Source organism: Mobula birostris, chromosome 10, assembly GCF_030028105.1.
Source record: "Mobula birostris isolate sMobBir1 chromosome 10, sMobBir1.hap1, whole genome shotgun sequence".
Taxonomy (NCBI): Eukaryota; Metazoa; Chordata; class Chondrichthyes; order Myliobatiformes; family Myliobatidae; genus Mobula; species Mobula birostris.
This window is the reverse complement of record NC_092379.1, coordinates 107,716,867-107,741,107: the sequence shown is the minus strand read 5'-3', so window position 1 is coordinate 107,741,107 and position 24,241 is coordinate 107,716,867. Positions and strand designations below refer to the sequence as shown.

General features: G+C 42.7%; 1 protein-coding gene across 1 annotated transcript in view; it reads left to right on the top strand.

Annotated features, from left to right (window-relative positions):
- Positions 1 to 24,241, top strand: part of stard8 (StAR related lipid transfer domain containing 8) — a 97,556-nt gene that overhangs the window by 58,167 nt on the left and 15,148 nt on the right. The window contains exons 4-10 of the mRNA XM_072270761.1: positions 1,547 to 1,610; positions 4,815 to 6,127; positions 10,339 to 10,512; positions 14,348 to 14,507; positions 16,655 to 16,853; positions 20,314 to 20,524; positions 21,958 to 22,072. Coding sequence (XP_072126862.1) covers positions 1,547 to 1,610; positions 4,815 to 6,127; positions 10,339 to 10,512; positions 14,348 to 14,507; positions 16,655 to 16,853; positions 20,314 to 20,524; positions 21,958 to 22,072 — 2,236 coding nt within the window. The remainder of the gene's footprint in view (positions 1 to 1,546; positions 1,611 to 4,814; positions 6,128 to 10,338; positions 10,513 to 14,347; positions 14,508 to 16,654; positions 16,854 to 20,313; positions 20,525 to 21,957; positions 22,073 to 24,241) is intronic.

Sequence of the window (24,241 nt, the reverse complement as noted above, 5' to 3'; positions counted from 1 at the left end):
GTATGAAGTCGAATGTGTTTTAAGATTTGACAAACCCTTATAAACACTTGAAATTATTCTACTACTGTTGTCTGAATTATATGCTTTTCTAAATAGCTCGATCAGACATGTACTTGCCTTGGTTACATTTTTAACCATCCTATTAACATACTGTCGCATCTGTAAATACTGGTAAAAGTCTTGTTTTTCTATTAAGTGTTCCTCTTTGAGCATTTCAAAACTGAACAGTGTGCCTTCTTTCATTATATTGCAAATAGTTGTTACTCCTTTAGCTGTCCAGTCCTTAAATCTAGCATCCAGTTTATTCGGCGTAAAATCCGAGTCATATGCATACCATTTAAGAATTGCAATGTCTCTCTCTAGTTTATATTCTTTTATAATAATTTTCCATATTTTAAGAGTCCATTTCACCCACGGGTTGTCAATATTATTTATGTAACTTTGTAGGTTCTTATCAGCCAAAATTGCCTGTATGGGGATCGAGACTATCCTCTCCTCAATGTTTTTCCATTGAGCGCCATATGATGGGTTGCACCAGCATATCACAGCTCTCATCTGTGCTGCAAAATAATAATCTCTAAGAGAAGGTAGGCCCCATCACCCCTTTTCCTTGGCTAATTGCAAGGTTTTGAGACGAACTCTAGGCCTTTTACCTTGCCATATATACCTTGATAGCATCTTGTTCCATTCATTGAATTGATTTTTGGTTAATCTCTATTGGTAGGGTCTGAAAGAGATATAGTAGTCTGGGCAGTATATTCATTTTAATAGATTCAATCCTTGAACTGAGACCAAGAAAAGGAATTAGGTTCCATCTTGCTATATCTTCCTTAATTTTTTTATATATAGGCTGATAATTGCATTCTGATAATTTTGCCAAATCTTTTGGCATAGTGATGCCCAAATATTTGACGGACTCTGTTTGCCATGCCCAAGGATATCTACTTTAAATTTCTCTTGGTGGGCTATAGTAATATGAAAGTGGTTGGGTTTTATCTATGTTGATGTTGTATCCTGATAATTAGCCATATTGTTCAAAGGATTGCGTCAATTTAGGTAAAGAGTATGTTGGTGGCCCCAGATAGATCAAGATGTCATCCGCATAACAGGCCAATTTTTGCTTTGTTCCTTTAATTGTAATTCCCCTGATATCTTCATTTTGTCTGATGGATTGAGCTAATGGTGGTTAAGATAATTATAAGAACAGAATTGGACCTTGCCCTCTTAGGCTTTTATTTCTGATCATTGTTCAATGAGTCCTGATTGAAAATGGATACAAAATGATAATAAAGGCTTCTTTTGGTGTCCCTTGAGAGTAATCTTCTTAATATACCACAGCAAAGTCAAAGCAAGAGGGAATAATGTAAAGTGGGAAATGTCTTGCTGATTCCTGCGGCTCTCAATGACATTCTATCCTTACTATGCAAACGAGTCCCAATTTAAAGAGAATTAGCAGTTGTGCTCTTGAGTGAAAATGAAGCCATTGCTGTAAGTCAGTTTATGATGAGATACCCTTCATTTAACTTGACTTTATTTTTTTTCACAGACGGCTAGTAATTCTGAATAAATACACCTTTATAAAGACTGATGCCAACCCTACCAGGAAATTGGTAAGCAAACATGAATGACTGCATTGATTCACTGCTTTATTTTCCTATTATCTGAGTGTTCAAAATCTAAAACTGATAATTTTAAAATTCTTTGAAAACTTTCTATATACTTAACATTGCTGAGTTGGTTATAACCACAGTTATAGGAACAAAATCTATATGAAGTTGTTGAGTCCAGAGCAACATTTGGAATCGAATTATCAGACCACCAATAACTATTCATCTCTGTAGGCAATGTATCATTATGGAGATCACCATTATACCCCTTGAATCTTGACAAAGAATTGAGACACTTTTGAGTTTCCTTGGGTCCTAAACAACATAGAGACCCTGTTCCACCCTTTCCAGTATTACACCTGTGTAGGAGATGATATATTCCCCACCTTTGGACTCCCATTCTCAGTTTGTTTTACCAATGCAGCTACTCCCTGTCGACATTCAAGATTTTAAAGAAATCATCTCCTATTGCTTGTCTATACCAGGATGGATTAGCATCTCTGTGCTTGGATTTTGTACGTGTACAACCACAATGTTGCAATGATGAAGTTGGCAATCCTTGAAAAATTAAGCACAGCCGTGATCTTTTCCAACTACAGCAGAATGACAAGCCCCGTGGTTAATTTTGTAGTCTCAATTCTGTCTGCCTCTAGCGTGGTGCAGTAGATGGCTAGGAACCTTCAGCTTTTGCTGCCAGTACATAAGTAGAGATCACAGATGAGTGAGGTTCAGAGGGATCTAAGTGTTCTGGTATATGAACGAAAAAAGTTAGTAGGAGATCCAACAAGTAAGCAGGAGGGCAAGCGGCGTGTTCTCCATTATCTTAGAATTTAAGAATAGGGAGGTTTTGCTACACCTGTACAGGGTACTGGTGAGACCACAGCTGAATGCTGAGTGTAGCTTTGGTCCCAGTGAACATAGAACAGCACTGCACAGGATCAGGACCTTCAGCTGACAGTGTTATGCTGAACCAATTACATTAGCAATTAAATGGCTAACTAAACTAATCCCTACTGCCCTCACAGTGTCCATATCCTTCCATTTTCACCACATTCATGTGTCTACCTAAACATCTCTTATAAGTCTCTAGTCCTCCTGACTCTACCACAGCCTCTGACAGTGTATTTCAGGCACCCACCATCTCTGTATAATTTTAAAAAACTTGCCTGTCACATCGCCTTTGAAACCGCCCCCTCTCCTGGTAAACCACTTCTGCACCCTCTCCAGGGCCTCAGTATTCTCCCTACAATGGGATGTCCTGAACTATATGGAATACTCCAGATATGGCCTAACTAGAGTTTCATAGAGCTGCAACATACAGTAACTTCCTGACTTTTGAAATCAGTTCTCAATAAAAACAAGCACACCATATGCCACCTTAGCCAGAGCAGAATCAAATATCGCTGTGATGATTGTACACTCTAGTATCAATTGTTTGGCGACAATAAAGTATAAAGTATAACCATCCTATCAACCTGTGTAGCCACTTTCAGGAAGCTGTGAACTTCCTTTGCTCATCTACGCAAGCATCTTGCCCTTGACAGTGTACTGTCTCTCTGTTTCTGTCCCATTACCTAAAAATGTAACCGCCTAAAGAAACTCGAGCAGGCTGGTTCCTGGGATGAGAGGTTGTCCTATCAAAATAGGCTAGAGAAGTTTGGATTTGTTTTTCTTAAAGTTTAGCTGAATGGCGGGTTGGGGGGGGGTGGAGGAAATGATTGTTATGGATGGATCCCAAAGGAAATTACAGTGTCACAATAACATTACAAGTGCACAGATATACAAATGTTAGAAGAGAAGTAAGAAATAATAAAAAAATAAGTTGCCTCAAACAGTCATCACTTCTCTGGCTATAGGTTGACTCATTATAGAGCCTAATGGTTGAGGGTAAGAATGACCCTCATGTAGTGTTCTTTGGAGCAGCACAGTTGTCTTGCTCTATTACTAAAAGTGTTCCTCTGTTCAGCCAGGGTGGCATGCACAGGGTAAGAAATATTGTCCAGAATTACCAGGATTTTCCATAGGGTCCTTTGTTCTGCCACAGCTTCCAGTGTGTCCAGTTTGACTCCTATAACAGAGGCAGCATCACCCGTGTTGATGCCATTGCCCCAGCACACCGCAGTACAGAAGATTGAACTGGTGACAACAGACTGGTAGAACATGTGAAGGAGAGGCCAGCACATTTCAAAGGACCTTAGTCTCCTCAGGAAGTAGAGACAATTCTGACCCTTCATGTGCAGATCCTCTGTGTTGGTGCTCCACTCAAGCCTATTATTTAGGTGCACCACCAAATACTTGTAGGTCCTCACCATAAATAGTAGCAGGGAGCCGTGCAGGCTTAGTCTTCCTAAGGTCACTGGTGGGAGAGTCGTGAGCAAGGGTCGTAGGTACAAAATAAGGGTCTGGTCATTTAAAACTGAAGTGCAGAGAAATTTCTTCTTACAGAAGTCAGTGAATCTGTGGAATTCTCTGGCCCTGAGCATTGTGAGGCCAGAGAATTAGATGTATTTAAAACAGAGATAGATAAATATTTGAAAGATTATCAAATTGAGAATTACATGGACTTGACACAGAAGAGTTGAGACAAGTATTGATCAATCATGATCATGTTGAACGACGAGGCAGGCCTGAGGGGCCAAGTGGTTCCTATTTTCTTGTGTATCTGAAGGTATGGTTGAGCACTCCTGTGGTCTAGTGTTGCCAGACAGTAGGTTAAGGAACCAGAAACTATAAATAGGTGGTAAGATTGCCGCATGGAAAAAGTAAGGCTTCTTGAGTGCAAGGCTTCTCTTTTTAGTTATAGAGCAGTGGTATAATCAGGAGGAGGGAGGGGATCTCCAGTAGTCTGGTATAGGAAGTTATTTTAGTTGACCAAGAGGTGAGTGACTTTAGCACCTTTTAAGATGACTGTGGTAATCTTCCATACTTGGCTTACATAAACCATGTCGCAAAAGCAGGTGGGATGGGCGATAGTGGGGTTGGTGGCACCTACTGAATAAAGCCTTCATGATCTGTCAAAGCATTTAAGAGTATGGTTGGATAAGTATGTCAGTAAAGACATGGTAGGTGATTAAGGGCACTGCCTTTCACAATGGAGGAGTAACATTCAGTTATCAGATGCTATTTAGGATCATATTCACCACTTTTATTTCATTATTTTTATCCTCATGATGTAGCCCTTTTAACTGTATGCTCTTATCATTCTAGGGTGATGATTCTGATGAGGACCCCTGTGCTATCAGTGACCGTTGGGCATTTCAGCGGGAGAGCAGGAGATGGTCTCGCCTGACAGTTGCTGACTTCCGGATGAGCCGAGCCGAGGCGCGAAGCTCGATAATGAAGGAGTCAGCCAGCCGTGAGAGTGTTCTCTCCGAGCTCAGTGATCCCGAAGCCAGCTCCGTGCGCAGCAACAGCAGTGTTGGGAGCATCCAGGAAGTGTTGGGGGGTCACTCTTCAAACAGTCAGCTGGCCACCGGTGACAATCCTGAGACAACCCTGTTGGCTCGTTCCCAAGCAGAAGAACAGGCTCACAGCTGCACACTCGATAGCAATGTTTTCATTGAAGATCAAACCACTCCAGATGTTACTGAAAACCCCAGAAAGCATCGGACCAGGAGCTTTCTCAGACGAATTGAATCCCTTCGGTTTAAAACCCTTCGGAATAAATCGAAAATGGCTTCAAAGAACAAAGAGACAAAAAGTATCAGAACAGTATTAAAGCAATACCATGAACCATTAGAGAGCTCTAGTCCTCTGAAAACTGGGAGCAAGAGCCCCACGGGCTTGGTGAATAATTTATCTCCAACTGGCATTCCTTCACTGGCTGATTGTGGATGTCTAGAACATTGTTCAGGCAAATCTAGGAAGAGCCATTGCGGACTGTACTTGGAAGACTATGAAATGGGCTTTGCATCTTCCAGTCATAACAGAAATGATGATCCATGTTCTCCACAAGATTATGTTGTTCGTGTCCCAACAAATCACAAATTAGGAACCTTTCCCAAAGCTCTCTCCATTGAAAGCTTGTGTCCTGGTGCTGACAACCATTTGGTAAAATGGAGATCAGGAAACAGCTCCTTTGGGATGTCTATGTGTGGGAGTGCCAACAATGTTCAACGACTGAGTTTTCAGGGACGAAGGGATTCTTGCAGCTCCATGGACAGCAGGCAGAGTTTTTATGACAATGTGCCTGAAACCCATCCATATAACAGTGTTGGTGGACCAGAATACTATTTTAAACAACTAGATGATGTTTTGAAGCATGTTAATGGATTACAGCAGAGAGTAGATAGTTGGTCAAAAATGATATGCACTGATTATAACGACACTGAGTCTGACTCTACTGGAGAAACAGTTTTTCCTTTGCAAGGTTTGAACTTTGAAGACCGCTCGATGTCTGATGTGGGGACAACTGCAAGTGATTTTGATAGCACTGGGAATTCACTGAATGAAGTGGAAGAAATGGAGATGAGGGAACGGAGAGATTCTGGAGTAGGGGCTTCATTAACCAGACCAAGCAGGTAGAGACTTCTGAACTTCTGTTGACAGTCACGACAATCAGACACAGGCCATTTTGTAGGCTGTTTCTATTACTCAGAAACACAAAAGGCTCTGCAAATGTTGGAAGTCCAGAGCAACACACACCAAATGCTGGAAGAACTCAGCAAGTCAGGCAGTATCTACGGAGAGGAATAAACAGTCGATGTTTTGGACGGAAACCGTCATCAGAATTTTAGTAAAGGGACTTGGCTTGAAATGTGTCTGTTTAATCCTCTCCATAGATGCTGCCAGACCTGTTGAGATCCTCCAGCATTTTGTGTGTGTCTGTTACTCTATTGTTCAGCACAGCTTGTCATTGAACTGTGAACTGGTCGAATTGTGGTTTAGCAATGGTTTGGCATAAGTTGTTTTTTTTTTAATCTTGTGTTATGATAGATAAGATCTCATTTCTCCTTCTGATCTCTAGTTACTCACTGCAGCTCTGATCGCCATATGAGGAGAACCAAAGTTAATTAACAAGTTGACCAACTAATTGAAGCTTTTGTGTGAAGAGTTACCACTTGGTAAAATGTTGTTCAAGTGATTCCACACCTTACTCCTTAGCTGATGGGAACTTAATTCAGCATGTCATTACTCGTGCTGCTCATGATATAGTGCTCGAGTATTAAAATAGAATAGATTTTATCTGTTCTATCTGGGTGTCACACAACATTAGTTCAGCTCGGGCGGAACTTATGGAAAGGCAGCAGAAAGGAAAATCTGAGGGAAGTTTCCCTGTTGTAACAGAAACAGCTCGAGTTTCCTTCCTTTCAAGTATTGTACAATGAGGGCACCAAACTGGTCCTCCTCTGGCCAGCGGATCACATTTGTGACTTAGCCGCATGGCTCGCTTTTTGAGTGTTTATCTTGTGAACGCGCTTGCAGAAGCTATTCCAATTCAAACCGGCAAGGTGTCATGTCGTACATTGTTGCCATAGGAACAGGCCACAGCTCTGTCCACAATACAACTGAGAAAAACTCAGGCGCTAAACAAGCCAAGCATGAGCCCTAGACCTGCCAGCGTTCAAACCTGGCAAGGTCTGTGAATACTTGAAACAGCCCAATGAATAATAAAAAAAAACAGTGTAACAAATAACATCTTAAAATAATCAAAATAAAACTGTATAAAATCCTCCAAAAGTTAGCAATATTTTAAGCAACTAATAACTGAAGAGATGTGTAAATTATGTTCATTCACGAGCCTTACTGCCAGGTGTTTCACTTCATTTAAATGAATGGACTCCTATTTCTAAGCTAGATCTAGGGCAAGAAACCCAGTGGACTTGTAGGGAACTGCAGCACTTTTATATTCTTCTACAAGGCCCCGGGAGGAGCTCAGTGCTGGGCAGAGGCTGAGGAAGATCTGATGATGATGGGTGGAAGTGTCAATTCCCTGGTAGTCAATGGGAGTTGTGTGCTGACAGTTCAATATAGAAAATCCCAGCAAGCTGTAGCTCAATAACGAACCCACACGTCATAAGTATCTTGAAGAGTTTCTAATACAAATGAGTGTAGACTGTTACTGTTTGACAACACTGTTGTTGAATATGAGCTCTGTTTATGGCCCTCATATCAATATTAGCGATCCCATGCGTTTGCTGGTTGGTCTGGAACACATGATTTGACCAGATGGTGAGGAGGAAGTTACTCAAACACTGGAAAAGCAGCTGGGCAACAACTTGAATTGTCAGGGCAGAGAAGATTTCATACCAAGTTCTGCCAAATAACAGCTGTAGAGATGGTACTTGATGGTTAGATTGGACAAAGGGCCTGTTTCTGTGTAGTATGACTCTATGACTATTTGACAGACTGTCCTGGCTAGAATTCCAGCAGGTAAGCACCACCAAAGATAATTTTGGTTTAGTTTTTGACACTTTCCTGTGTGCAAAATGGTTTATAATACAGTGTGTGTCTGAGAGTAATCCTGTATTTCTGAAGTGCTTGGGGATAAATGCTGTATTACATGAATACAAAATTTATATAATTCATAAACTCAAGAGATTCTGCAGATGCTGGAGATCCGGAGTAACACACAAAATGCTGGAGGAACAGTCAGGTAGCATCTATGGAGGGGAATGAAGAACTAACATTTCGGGCTGAGATCCTTTGTCAGGATGGATCTCGGCCTGAAACATCAGCTCTTTCTGCCCCTCCATAGATGCTGCCTGACCTGCATTTTGTGTTGTTCCTTTTGTATAATTCACTTGTTCTTTCTGACTGTTTATGTAACTGTCTAATTCAACAATGTTTGATTCAAAGGTGCTTTGGGAGTGGCTTGCATGTAGTCTGTCTTAACTGGCTTGTTTTAGATGGGAGCAGCGATAGTTATTCCCAGATCTTTTTGCTGCAGTGGGCATGATGGGAAGGAAAATGAGTCAGGATTCCTATCCTTGGTCATAGCCCATTGATGCCTCTTTGAAACTCTGCCCATGCGAACAGTGAATAGAGAGACAAGATCAGGTTTTGTCTGGCTGTCCTGGTGGTCTCCTATCCCGGTATTCACACTTCGCAAAAATAAAATTGGGCGAGGTATCCCAGTGTAAATCAGCTTCCAGAAGAACACAGGGATAGCTATGAAGAGGATAAAAACAGAACAGTAACTTTCCATTAGAATACATTTCATAGTTTGTATTATTATTGTTTTTTTCCTGCATGTCGGTTTCAATGATTCACTGGTGCTGGTTGAATATGATATTTCCTTTTTTAAATATCATTTTCTTTTTAATAAATAACAAGAGTCAGTAGAAGAGTTGTCCTGTAGTATGTGTTTATTCAAGAGATTTGAGATTCACCAAGATCACTTGTATGTGGTGGCCAGTGCTATCATGTTTGCTGTTGTGTGCTGGGGCAGCAGGCTGAGGGTAGCAGACACCAACAGAATCAACAGACTCATTCGTAAGGCCAGTGATGTTGTGGGGATGGAACTGGACTCTCTGACGGTGGTGTCTGAAAAGAGGATGCTGTCCAAGTTGCATGCCATCTTGGTCAATGTCGCCCATCCACTACATAATGGACTGGTTGGGCAGAGGAGTACATTCATCCAGAGACTCATTCCACCGAGATGCAACACAGAGCATCATAGGAAGTCATTCCTGCCTGTGGCCATCAAACTTTACAACTCCTTCCTTGGAGGGTCAGACACCCTGAGCCAATAGGCTGGTCCTGGACTTATTTCATAATTTACTGGAATAATTTACATATTACTATTTAACCATTTATGGTTCTATTATTATTTATTATCTATGGTACAACTGTAACGAAAACCAATTTCCCCCGGGTTCAATAAAGTATGACTATGACTGTGACAAAGTGCCTTGTGCTTAGCGATGTTACTGATAAGCAGATGACAATTCATTTGTTCCTGAATGGCGTGCAACACTTTGCAGCCCTTTGCATTATATCCTGTACTTTATGGTGTTCTTCTGACAGGTACCTTTCTTTACACTGAAAGGTAGAAAGTTTATTTTCTTTAAGGAATGCATTGTAACCTCACTAATATCATAACCAAGATCGTAAGACATAAGCAGAACTGGGCTGTTCAGCCTATTGAGTCTGCTCTGCCATTACATTGTGGCTGATTTATTATTCCTTCACAATCCCATTCTCATGTCTTCTACCCATAATTTTTGGTACCTTTACTAATCAAGAACCTATAAACCTTCACTTTAAATATACCCAAGGACTTGACTTACACAGCTACCTATGGCAATAAATTCCACAGATTCACCTCCTCAGTCAATTACCTAGCAGAAAGGCACCTCATTAGCTCAGTGGACTTTCATAGCAGATAATCTATTGCTCCAAAAATCAATTATAACAGAGACACACTATTCCAGCACAGACATTGTTGAAGGTAGCTGGCGGCCTGTCAGATGGAGACAAAATTAGGCTGGAACTCACATTAATAATATCCTAGCCTGTGTAGAAGGTGACTTTGAGGAGAAAAAATTGCGATTCCATTACAGGAGTAGCACAAGATGTTCTGGAAATCAAACTGAGGCCTAAGGTGCCATGGAAAATATGCATCTTGCTATGTCACCCACCAAGATACAAATGTGATGTCAAAGGTGATTGGTAGGAATATTGAAACTGGGGCCCTTCATGGTATCTGTGTAGGGATGCCAGCCTTGGCCATATGTTGTTTTGGTTATGGTGTTTGATGTTCATTATTCTTTGTATTTTCTTTCTTCAGGAAGCTGCGCTGGCACAGTTTCCAGAACTCTCACCGCCCCAGCCTGAATTCTGCCTCGATGGAAATCAACAGACAGTCGGCAGCTCAGCTCAACCTCCTGCAGCGATTCTCCTTGCTACGTTTGACTGCCATCATGGAGAAGTACAGTGTCCGCAGCAAGCAGGGCTGGAACTGGTCAGTAGCTAGGATTCCGACAGAGTGGGCAGGGGTCTTATTTGCTGCATCGGCCAGGCGCATGAATGCAGGCAACAAAGCAGAGAGAGACTTTTGAATGTTCTACATTTGTCTGAATCTTTTTGTGTGGCTAAGTCAGACTTGCAGTTACCAATAATGGAAATTAAGCGTCTGCCATCTAAGGAAGGCACCAGGTAAAACTCATCATGGGGCGGGTGGCAGCACAGCTACTACAGCTGTTTTCTCACAGTCCAGTGATCTGGGTTCAATCCTGAACTCTGGTGCTGTCTGTGTGGAGTTTGCGTGTTCTCCCTGTGACTATTGGCTTTCCCCTGCGTTCCAAAGGCATGAGATTTGATAGGTTAATTAGTCTTTGTAAAATTGCCCTTTAAGTGTAACTGAATGGTAGAATCTGGAAGGGGTTGGGGTAATGTGCAGGAAATAAAAAATGGTATACCTCTTAGCAACAAGTGTACCCCTTTGGATACTGCTGGGGTGGGGTGGGGGGGAATAACCTATCGGGACACAGCAGTAGCAGCCAGGCCAGTGGCAATGTGGGCAGCGCTGAGGCTCAGTAGGGAAGGGTAAAGTCAGGCAGAGCGGTACTGGATAGTTAGGGGGATGGACGGGAGGGTCTGTGGCTGCGAAAGAGAAACCAGGATGGTGTGTTGCCTCCCAGGTGTTAGTGCCCAGGATGTCTCAGAGCAGCTGCAGAAGATTCTCAAGGGGGAGGGTGAGCAGCCAGAGGTTGTGGTGAACATTGGGATCAATAACTTCGGTAGAAAGGGGGAAGAGGTCCTGCGCAGTGTATATAGGGAGTCAGGGAAGAGCCTGAAGAGCAGGGCCTCCAAGGTACTAACCTCTGGATTACTCCCAGTACCGCATCGTAGTCTGGGCAGGAATAGGATGATAGTACAGATGAATGAGTGGCTAAGGAAGTGGTGCAGGGGGCGGGGTTTCAGATTTCTGAATCGTTGGGATCTCTCCTGGGGAAGGTATGACCTGTGCAAAAGGCTCGGTTTATACCTGAATGCGAGGGGACCAATATCCTTCAGGAGAGGTTTGCTGGAGCTGTTGGGGAAGGTTTAAAACTAAGTTGGAAGGGGGATGTCAACTGGAATAATAGGGCTGAGGATGGGTTAGTTGGCATACAGATTGGTGCAGTCTGTAGCAATACTATGAGGAAGATCAGGCAGATGATGGGACAAAACTGCATTCAGCAGGATGAGGTGAAGTATAACATGGGGGCAAAAATCGAAAAGGTTGATGAATACAGATGGAAAGTCTTTGAACGCACACATAATATGGAATAAGGTAGATGATTGTTAGCGCAGTTGGAGATTGGCAGGTATGTTGTGGGCATCACTGAGAGTTATTTTTTGGGATTTGGGTAAGTAGATGCTTGGTGGTCAGTGTGGATTGATGGGTGAAGAGCTTGTTTCTACACTGTACTATTCAGTGACGCTCTCTATGAAATTGTCATAACAGTAACGTGAAACCTGTATGGATCATTGAAAGAATCACATGCAGTGCAACAGAAGGCCAGAGGGATTTAAATCATTTATACAGACACACAAGAATCTGATTCATTAATTGGGTAGCTTATGTAATAACAAATGGTTTTTTAGGCTATTGTGAAATGTGCTCCCTAACCTGTGACCTTTACTACCAAGGCCGAGGGCAACAGGATCATGGGAACAGCACCTGCCACAGGCTCCTCTCCAAATCCAATCTGAATTGGAAATTTATCCCTGTTTATTCATGATCACTGTGTCTAAATCCTGGAAGTTCTTCCCTAGAGCACTGCGAATGATGATTGCTTTGCTTGTTCGGAGATGGGACGTTCTGCAGCCAGACGTCTTTCGCGTAGGATGTGAACCTCACCTCCAGGAAATGTATGAGAGACATGGATCTTGGGGGCTTGCTCCATGTTTTATTATTCTGAGAAATAACCTGTTGGTGATTGGTAAAATTTGAACCTGTGTGGCCTCAGAGTGACAGTACAATCAGATTATTTGTGCAATTGCCGGAATTGTCCCTTCCTTGCTCATTTTGATTGCTCAAATCTCAGTGCTTACAGGAACCGGCCACACATAGTGTCACTGGCCTGTGTCCTGGCGATTTGAGAGAACTCATCCCTTGTGCTTCCTTGAGGATAAAAAAGCATCCAATTGGATATGAGCCCTGCTATTCTGTGTCTTCGCATTCAATGCATCCAGTCAAAGAATGTACAATAACAGGAATCCACAGGACTTGGAGTCTGTCCAAGCAAGGCCTTTGACCCTTGGAATTTTATAGATGGCTTCCTCTGTGGACGGATAGGGGTTGTGTCAAGTCACAGCTGTGTGAGTGGGGGATATGAGGAAACAGGCAGAAGCTGGGAGTGCTGAGGAGGTCGGGAGTTAAATTGTTTGAAAGCTCACAAAGGGTGGAAACATCTTGGAAAGGAATTCTTTGTGCTGAAGCAGTCAGAAGGGTGCATTGTAAACAAAGGCGAGCAGCCTGTGAGAAAGGAATGGGTTGGTCCACAGCCTAGAAATCAGATGGCTGGCAGGCTTGAAATTCAACCCTGTTACAGCTACAAAACGGGCTGAGGTTGCAGTCAGTGCCTGGCCATGTTATCTTGTTGCTTGGTGTCTGAAAGGGAAAATCTGATGGTGGCGGATCTAAATCCCTATTGCACAGTTTGTGCTCTGATGTTAGATAGGTGGGAGGGGACATTGGCATCCTTGAAGTTTCATCCGCATTTAGTGGTGGGTCTTGCACAGGAGCCCTTTAAGATGGAGATTGTGTCCGGCTGGAAGAGTAAGCGGACCCCCAAAGGGAGATGATATATTTGGGTTTGATCTCCTACTGGTCCTCAGACTTTGAGGTCTTACAGGTTTTCTACTTTCCGTGCCGCCTGTAAGTACCAGTCTTTGCTGGGGGAACGTTGGGAGCACAGGTAGGCCAATGTGCCTTACTTGGTCCGTACTCTGCCTGACTTGGGAATCTTACCCATGCTGCCTGAAGCAGAAAGCATGTAGGTGAAAATCAATAACGTCCAATGCTGTGTGACGCTGTCCCTCAGGGAACTGCTGCTGAGATTCATTTTGTACCCAGTTCTTACGATGTAATGTCGAGGCAGATTCGAGGATCCAAACAGTGGAACAGGAGACACAGATTGCGAATGGGCACATTATTTATTTAAGTGAACAGTGAAATACTAAACAAGTGCTCATCTAAACTATGCTAAACTACACAAAACTATAATACCGAACATTCAGTCACTCATTAACGGGTACGACATTAAATCTCACCAAATTATAAGACTGAAGACCTAAGCATGCTACAAACAAATATTTAACTAAACAAATGCAGGGGGCCTGTCTCTTTTTGTAATGCTCTTTCTCAATGGTTCTTCAGTATGGATCATGTCTTCAGCCTGATGTGGGCCCAGGAGAGGAAAGAGGCCAAGCCTCCCACACTTGCTATTCTTTTAACTCCGAAGCACCTGGAACCGGAAACTGGTGCTGTGCCATGCAAGCCAACCAGAGGCTGCATCCTTTAACTGATCAATGACTGACATGGTGGAAATGGCTTTCGACCGGCAAATAAGCCAATTCTACACATTAATATGATGAGAACTTGAGAAGAATAAAAACACTGGAAAGAATTATGAGAAACAATGTTAGAGTGATGGGTTACAGGAACAAGATAATCCACTGTATCACAAGAATGAATGGAAAAGTAATATAAAAGGGGGTGTATTATCAGCAGTTAAATTTATTGTTTTCAATCACTTCACAAGATTTTAGTGTTTTATTAATTTATATGCTTTTATTTGCTCCTGCAGGGGTGTTCCCAAGTTCATGAAAAGAAGCAAGGAACCAGATTACCGAGGCAAAAATGTATTTGGTGTTCCACCATTAATAAATGTCAAGAGGTCGGGGCAGCCACTGCCTCAAAGCATTCAACAAGCCATGCGCTACCTGCGTAGTCAGTGCATGGGCCAGGTGTGTTTCTGTGTTCTGTTACAAATCAGAACCAATTGTGTTGTTTTTCAATAGGCTTTCTTTTTAAATATGGTTAATCTCAGCTGTTACATATATATTACATTGTTTTCAGATTGAGTTCCCTATGTTGTCGAAGGTCTGTAAAGAGCCTGTGGTCTTTCAGGTCATCAGATGTCTTCTGGGATGTTGAGTTATGAATATATCCACCAAAAATAATTTTTTGCTCAATAGAAGCTGGCTGTTCAGTTAATGATTTTATAAGCCATTGAGCAACAGATCTTTAAGAATGTTTCAGTGTTTGTATGGTGTGCCCAGGAGCCTATTGTGCTCCTTGTGTTCGTCAAGGGAATATGAATAATAATTAAGACTTTGGGAAGTACATTTATAGTTGGAGGTGGTGCCTCATGTACATGTTCAATAACCACCAACAAACAATAAGCTTATACTGCTAGTATGTTCTATTTTTTTACAGCACCTGTGAGAGTTCACTATGTCGCAGTGCAATAGTGAGGTAGTTTGGAGGGACTGTACTTGGGTTTGCAGTATACAGGTATGAACTCCCATGAGATGAGTTTCAAGCTCCAGTGGTCAGCCATTAGCTAATTTTGGAAGCAGGAAAGCAAAGATGAAAAATAAGTGGTGTCATAAATCTTGTAGTGCCCAAGTCCTGGATGATAGAGACTAAAGTTGGGGTAAAGGCCTTTCATGAACATTTCCTAGTTGATTATAGCTGGTGATTGATTTGGAAAGACCAAGAAAAAAAAGAATTGGGAGAAATTGAATAGAAAAGAATAGCCAGCTATGAACCATTACAACTCATAGGCAACGTGGTGAAGCTAACTCATCCCCTCCTTGCATATGTATGGTAAGGTTCTAAATTAATTCTTGCCTTCTACATATGTCTAGTTACTGGAGAGGATGTTGAGTGCATAAACTCCTGTTTTTTGATTATGGTTCCCAATGACAAATTCTGAAAAAGTGTGATAACCTCTCTAGTAACAACAGGAATTCTGCAGATGCTGGAAATTCAAGCAACACACATCAAAGTTGCTGGTAAACGCAGCAGGCCAGGCAGCATCTATTGGAAGAGTTTCAGTCGACGTTTCAGGCCGAGACCCTTCGTCAGGACTAACTGAAGGAAGAGTTAGTAAGAGATTTGAAAGTGGGAGGGGGAGGGGGAGATCCAAAATGATAGGAGAAGACAGGAGGGGGAGGGATGGAGCCAAGAGTTGGACAGGTGATTGGCAAAAGGGATATGAGAGGATCATGGGACAGGAGATCCGGGGAGAAAGACCCTGGGCGGGGGGGAGCACCTACGCTCTGTCCGCCAGAGAAAGCAGGATCTCCCAGTGGCCACACATTTTAATTCCACATCCCATTCCCATTCTGACATGTCCATCCACGGCCTGCTCTAATGTAAAGATGAAGCCACACTCAGGTTGGAGGAACAACATCTTATATTCCGTCTGGGTAGCCTCCAACCTGATGGCATGAACATCGACTTCTCTAACTTCCGCTAGTGCCCCACCTCCCCCTAGTACCCCACCTCCCCCTAGTACCCCATCCGTTAATTATTTTTATACATACATTCTTTCTCTCACTCTCCTTTTTCTCCCTCTGTCCCTCTGACTATACCACTTGTCCATCCTCTGTTTCCGCGCCCCCCCCCCCCCGTCTTTCTCCCCGGACCTCCTGTCCCATGATCCTCTCATATCCCCTTTGCCAATCACCTGTCCAACTCTTGGCTCCATCCCTCCCCCTCCTGTCTTCTCCTATCATTTTGGATCTCCCCCTCCCCCTCTCACTTTCAAATCTCTTACTAACTCTTCCTTCAGTTAGTCCTGACGAAGGGTCTCGGCCTGAAACGTCGACTGAAGCTCTTCCAATAGATGCTGCCTGGCCTGCTGCGTTTACCAGCAACTTTGATGTGTGTTGCATAACCTCTCTAGCATCGTTGGACCTGTGCATTCATGTACTTACTGTTGAGTATCTGGATGTCCATTAGCTTCTCATAATGAACTGCCAGCAAGTAAGGGCACTGTCTAGTTGCCTGTTACCAGTGTTGTATATTTACAAAGGTTTTCTTCAGTAAAAAAGTTGCATTGATTAGAAAATGAGGATGTCTAATTTTATTAATTTGTACACAGGTCGGTATCTTCAGGAAGTCAGGGGTGAAATCGCGAATCCAGGTCCTCAGGCAGATGAATGAAAACAATCCTGACAATGTCAATTATCAGGGTCAATCAGCATTTGATGTAGCAGACTTGTTGAAACAGTATTTCCGAGATCTTCCAGAGCCTATTTTCACCAGCAAACTGACAGAAACCTTTCTACAGATCTATCAGTGTGAGTGTAATAGCGAAAATGTTGTTTTTACTACTTTGATTTAAAAATAAGTTATAATATGACTTGTGTATCTGAGTCATGCATTCTGAAGAACTCACAAAGGACTGTTCCCTGTGTAATTGAGTTGTATCACGATGGGAGGTTTGTGAGCTTAAAATTGCTTTCCAAGTCAATACTTTGAACCACTAAAAATACAGCTATGTTGTGGTTGGCTTGGAAATTCCCTCTTTGAAGAATCAGTGTGCTATGCTACCATTGTGAACTTTCCACTTCCATAACTGTAATTTTTGTAATAAATTTTAAGGTGGGGTACACCCACTAGGGACTGGATTAAGGCTGTCACATGGGTCCCACACAACCAATGGACAGGATTTCAATTGCGACAGCTTCATTGTTTATTACTGTATGCCTGAGAGATGCAATTCCAGTTTTTATAGAGTCATGGAAGACTACAACATAGAAACAGACCCTTTGGCCCATTTAGTCAGTGCTGAACTAGTCTCATCCGCTACTTTCCTGGTACAGCAACTTCCATGAAACACTCTATTTTAGATACAACCTACCATGTTGACTATCCCTGGTCAGTCGGTCTCTGTCTATACAAATACTTATATATCCGGTACCTTAGAACACCTTCCAATAACTTTCCCACTACAGCTGTCAGGCTCACAGGCATATTATTTCCTTGCTTATTCTTGGAGCCTATCTTAAATAATGGGACAACGCACAGTCACTATCCACCAATCTGCTGGCCCCTCACCTGTGGCAAAGGGTGTTTTAAATATTTCTGCTGGAGCCCCTGCAGTTTCTGCACTACCTTACCAGAGGTTCTGAGGGGACACCTTGTCAAACCCTGCGGCTTTATCCACCCTAACTTGCCTCAAGACAGAAAACACCACCTCCTCTGCAATCTCCATAGGGTCCATGAGCTTGCTACCATCTTGCTTCACTTGCATGGACTCTGTGTCTGTCTCCTGAGTAAATACAGATGAAAAAATTCCATTTCAGATCTTGCCCATCTCTTTTGGCTCCATACGTAGACTACCACTCTGATATTTCAGAGGACTAATTTTTTCCTTTATTGTTCTTTACCCTTAATATGTCTGTAGAAACCCTTAGCATTCTTCCTCACCTTGTCTGCTAGAGCAACCTCAAGCCTTCTTTGAGCCTTCCTGATTTTCTTCTTGCATTCCTTACAGTCCTCAAGTACCTCAATTATCCTGCCTGCATATACCTACAGTGCACTCCAGGGCCGCAATATCTCTCAAAAATCAAAGTTCCCTAAACCTGTTATCAGAAATTTCACTTTTGAAGGCCTCCCACTTACCAAGTAGACCTTTGACACAAAACAACCTGTCCCAGTCCATACTTGCCAGATCCTTTCTGATACCATCAAAACTGGCCAGTCTCCAATTTAGAATCTCAACCCATGGAACAGACTTGTCTCTTTCTACAATTCCCTTGAAACTAATGGCACTATGATCACTACATGCAAAGTGTTTCCCAACAGAAACTTCTGTCACCTGCCCTGACTCATTCCCCAATAGGAGAGTTATTCTCCCCCCCCTCTCCCCCCCTCTCCCCCCCTCTCCCCCCCTCTCCCCCCCCTCTCCCCCCCTCTCCCCCCCTCTCCCCCCCTCTCCCCCCCTCTCCCCCCCCCTTCTTCCCCCTCTCCCCCTCCCCCTCATTGGGACATGTCTATGGATAGTTAAAATCACCTACTATCACAACCTTGTGTTTCTTGCAACAGTCTGCGATCTCTATACAAATTTGTTTCACTATGTCTCACGGACTGTTGGGTAGTCTAAAAATATAATTAATGCAGTCATACCTTTCTTATTCCTCACTTCTATCTATAAAGCTTCATTAGACAAGCTCTCCAGTCTGTCCTGACTGAGCACCGTTGTGACATTTTCCATGACTGGCAATGCTCACCTTTAATCCCTCTTGCTCTCTCACGTCAAAAACAACACAGCCCCGGAACACTGAGCTGCCAGTCCTGCCCCTCTGTCAATGAAGTCTCACTAATGGCCATAGTGTCATAATTCCACATGCTGATCCATGCCCTAAGCTCCTCTACCTTTCCGACAGTCTCTTTGTATTGAAATATACGCAGTTCAGAGCATTAGTCTCACCATGCTCAACCTTTTGATTCCTGACTTTGTATGAAGCTTAAAAACATTCTTCTCCACAACCCAGCCACTCCACTATATGGTTTGGTGCTGTGGTTTCCATCTCCCTGAAATTCTAACTTAACCCCCCCCCACCCCCGTGCAGCGCTAGCAATGCTTCCCACTAGGATATTAGTCCCCCTCCAGTTCTGATGCAAACCGTCTCTTCTGTACACATCCCTGGAAGAGAGACTAAAGATCCAAAATTCTGAAGCCCTCCTTGTGCCATCTCCTTAGCCACATGTTAAACTGTATGATCTTCCTTTTTCTGGCCTCACTAGCACATGGCACGGGTAGCAATCCTGAGGTCACAACCCTGGAAACCCTGGAGGTCCTGTCCTTTAACTTACCACCTAACTTCCTGAACTCACTCTGCAGGACCCTCGTCATCCCTCTCACCTGCGTCTTTGGCACTGACATGGAACATGACCTCTGGCTGCTTGCCCTCCCACCTAAGAATGCTGTGGACTCGATTCAAGATGTCCCTGACTCTAGCGCCCAGGTGACAGCATACCATCCAGGAATCTCGTTCTTGTTCACGGAGCCTCCTTTCTGTTTCCCTACCAACAAGTCCCCCATCTCTACAACTCGCTTCTTCTCCCTCCTTCCCTTCTGAGCTGTCGAGCCAGACTTGGTGCCCGAGATCTTTTTAAATCCCCAAAGCTATCCTGTGTTTTATAGGTTACGATACAGAGAGCACTGGTGAATCAATACCACTAGAGATGAAGTCCTTGTTTGCGGGTTCAACCACATTATCCACGTGCAGAATATTGTTTTGTGATTCTCTGTGTCCTAAGCATTGCCATGGTCTTAGAATTGAGTGAAGTTCATGGTTATTTAGATGATTTCTGACAGTTACTTCCCTATGTATTTATTCATTCATGAGATATAGATATTGTTCACAAGGCCAGCATTTGTTGACCCATCACTAATTCTTTGTACGTAGAAGTGAGTCACAATCTGAAACTGCTACAGCACATATGATGAAGCCCCCAAGAATTTGGATCAGAATTGCGAGAGGAAGGGTGATTATTTTCAAGTCAGGGCATTGTACATAGTTTGGGTCATTTGGGAGTGGTGGTATTCTCATGTATCTGACCTTTCTCGATCTGAGCAGTAGAGGTTTCGGGTTTTGGAGCTGCATGGAGAGACCCTTGCTGGGTTTGGAAGTTCATCTTGTAGTTTCACCCCATACTTGGAAGTAGTTAATTGATGGAGTTGTCCTGATTTCAAACGCTGAAGTAATAATGACATGGAGATTGTTGTAAATCCTTCTTCCCCTTCCTCAGATGTGCCAATGGATCAACGTCTCCAAGCTGTTCAGGCTGCCATTTTGCTGATGCCAGATCAGAACCGTGAGGTTCTTCAGTCCCTATTGTACTTCCTAAGTGACATCGCGTCTGTGCAGCAAAACCAGATGACTGCTGGGAACTTGGCTGTGTGCCTTGCGCCCTCACTATTTCACCTTAATGTACTGAAGAAAGAAACTTCCTCTCCAAGGTGAGCTCCATGTCAACTGAAACTCTGTGGTTGATAGCTTACTATAGTCCTGCTATACACTGAAGGAAAGAAATTCTTACCACAAAACCTTATGTCATCATCATCGACTCCATTTTTCTTGGCTATTAAGAAATCCAGTTGGTGAGTCAAAAGGCATCTTGCGGTTCCTGAGTTTGTAAAGAATAAGAATGAAGTCAAAGTAAGTCATGTAGAAATTAGCTGACATCATACTAGATTTTTAAAAGCCTGTAGAAAGCAAGGAATTCCAAAATGTTGAAGTTTTAGGAAAGTGAACCAGTGTGGTGTGGTGTGCTAAGCATTGATTTGCTTCACTTTCTTGGGCTTGATAATTAGTGCATTGCAATGTGCTTGCTTAAAAGCTGAGAGAGGAGTTGCATATAGCTACCCAAAAAATATTTTACAAAAGGGAAATAAAAATGAAGACTTTATGAAATTAGTATTCAATGCTTCATTGGAGAATCAGCCTAGATCATGAGTTCTAGGTTCAAAAACATAATTTCAAAATTGACAAGGGAGAATGCTAGTAAATGTAAATACAAAACTGGATAATTTGATCTACCTACAACACTTATAACATTGTGAGCATTGTGTTTTTGTCCCCTGGTTCTGGCCTCAAAATCAAAAAGGACATTAATCAAAAAGGGCAGCATATGAGGCCTTCTGTTGGTCAGGGTTGACCATTGGACGTGGCGTCATACCTGTCTATGTGAGTCACAAGCCAGGGAGTGTGATATGGAGAACGAGCTGTTGACCATGCAACAGGTGCCCCCCCTCCACCCAGCTGATGAATCCAGAGGAACAGCAGAGACTGGTACAGTTTTGCGATAGTGGCGTCACAGGAGTTGCTAGTCAGCGCTGAACTCAACTTCGGACTGCGTTAGGGACTCCAGCTCCTTGCTTCTTTGGGGTTTACTCCTGAAGCCTTCCCCATGGGTGGTAATAGCTGCAAGGCAGCAGAGGTTAGGTATCAGAGTTTTCCTTCTTGAAAGATAACCTTCATTATCCTTGTCTGGACTGAACTTAATTGTTTCTAGTTCACAAGAACAGTGGGAAAGACCGTGATAGGGAGTGGGGAGAGATTAAAAGGAAAGATTAAAAGTAGATTAAAAGGAAGTCAGTCAGATATGTGGTGAGAAGATAAAAATTGTGGCTGAACATAAAACTTCACCTTCCTCTCATGCTTGCTATTGATTAAGAAATTTAGAAGTAACAGAATAAGGTTCATAAAATTGGTACCATTATACAAAGAAAATTATCAATCACAGAAAGTCAACCTGTATCGCTATGCACGTAGATGTAAAAAGTGGAAGTTGCGTATAACTGTGATCATATGTGTGACTGATACATTTTAGTTCTATGTATGTGCTATGTTTTGTGGAAATTCTTACCTTTTTTTCCTGGCCTTATTGTAGGATGATTCGAAGGAGAGGTGTTCTCAGTAAACCCGATCAGAGGGACCTCAGCGAGAATCTGGCAGCAACTGAGGGATTAGGTCACATGATCACAGAGTGCAAGAAACTTTTCCAGGTACCTCAAAACAAATTTTAGGGCTCAGACAGCAGCATTTCTACAGTGAAGGATTAACAGTAAAAAAAAATTAAATATGAATTGAGTGATGTTAGTGAAGAATACCTTATCGTACTTATGTGATTTAGGTGAAGCCTTTTATGGTTACTACTTCTCTGCAGTTTTAAGCACCAGTACTTGCTGTGTGTTTTGGTTATATAGGTTCTCGTAGTTGCTGCCTTGTTTCTTCTCTGGTTCTAACTATGTTTTAGGCTATCCACCATGGGAACTTGGAAACAAGGATACCCTCATGCAGTCCCATGAGCTTACTTTACCTGTCAGTAAGGTTGCGGCTGATAACTACATCCAGTAACTGGCATCCATTACACTCATTTGTAGAGAATTATGATTCACGACATTCTATGTAAATTCGTAAATTGCACACCCCTTAGTCTTTTTGCCCTAAACCTGGAGTCAATATGAAATACTGTTTCAGCATCTACTCTGTTGTTTCTTCTCTAAGTTCCTATGCCTCCTCCCTCAACCCTACCCAGGAACATAAATAGTCCTTCCACGTGAGGATAAAGTTAAGTGCACCTCCTCCAACTTTGTTGATTTGTTTGGTGCTCCCAGTGTGGCCTCTTTTACATCAGTGAGACTAAGCACAGACAAAGCGACTGATTTGCAGGCCACCGGCGCTCTGTCCACGGTGACCTTCCCAAGCTGCCGGTTTCCACACCAAATTATCCGTACTTGTCTCTCTCCATTGCCGGGACAAAGGATGATGGGTAGATTGGGGAGGGGAAAGAGCGGAATTGGGAAAGGTAGGCAGCTCGGTGTCAAAATAGAAGCAGACAAGGAAAGAAGATAATAAAAGGCAGTTGGAGTTGGACTCTGTCTGCCCAGTATCCTTCACCCACCGTTGGTTCACCTATCACCTCCCAGCCTCTGTCTCACCCGTCTTCCTCTCTTTATGCCAGCTTTCCTCTCTCTCTGCTCTCAATCCTGATGCAGGGCTTGATCCAAAGCTTTGACAATTCCTTCTCCCCCTCTGTCTGCTGGGTTCCTCCAGTAGCTTATTCTTTACTCAGATTCCAGTTTCTGTACACTTGTTTATCTCCAGTTCTGTTTTGCTGTTCTATTCAACAAACTGAGTAACATCACATTTTCCCACATACCTTCCCATTCACTCACTTAATTTGGATACGTTCCTTCCAAGTTATTCGCACAGTTTGCTTTGCATCTTTGTATTGCTTGGAAATGTGGACGCACTACATCTGAGATGTTAGTACTGCTTGTAAATATCTGAGTACATGCATTGATTTTGTGGCATCCTTCGTGTAACAATTTGCCAAGCTCAAATTGGTCCATTAATCTGGATATTCTATTTTCTTTAAAAACAGGTTAAGTAATGTTCAATTCACATTAACTGTCTAGGCTGTATTTGATTTAATGGCCTATTGTGTAGCATCATTTCAAAAATTCAGAAGTACTACACCTACAGATTCCCTCTTACTGGACTTTGCCTATTACATAATCAAAATACTCTATTAGACCTTTGTTACAGCAGATATCAGAACAACTGGTCTGTAGTTTTCCACTTTATTGTGCTCTAGTTGAATAATGATATTAAGCTTTCTACCTCATTATCCACCAGGATACTCACAGATTTCAGGGAATAATAATGAAGTGCTTAGGAATTTTGTTCAATGGGTGGGTGGTTGTTTCAAGGTGTGGGAAGAACCTGATAAAGGTGAAGGAGAAAGTTAGGACTTGGGCAGGTTGGATTAAAATGAAGATATTACCTCTCGCTCTGCTTGCTACAGGTAGTATAAAAACAGAGGGTGCTGAAAAAACTCAACAGATCAGGCGGCATTGGCAGCAAGAGGAACACTTTATAGTTAATGGCTAACATTGCCCTTAAACATTAACTGTTTTCCTTTCCACAGATCATGCTTAACCTGGCAAGTTTTTGCAGCATTTACTGTTTTATTTTTCACCTGTCAACATCTGCAGATTTTTGATTTTCTTTTACGATACTAAAGCAGCCTTAAGATTTGTGCCTGTGTTTGAGTGACCTTGTTCCTCATTCAGGATTTGTGCCTGTGTTTGATTGACCCTGTGTTTCATTCAGGATTTGTGTCAGTGTTCCGTTGACCCTGTGTTTCATTCAGGATTTGTGCCAGTGTT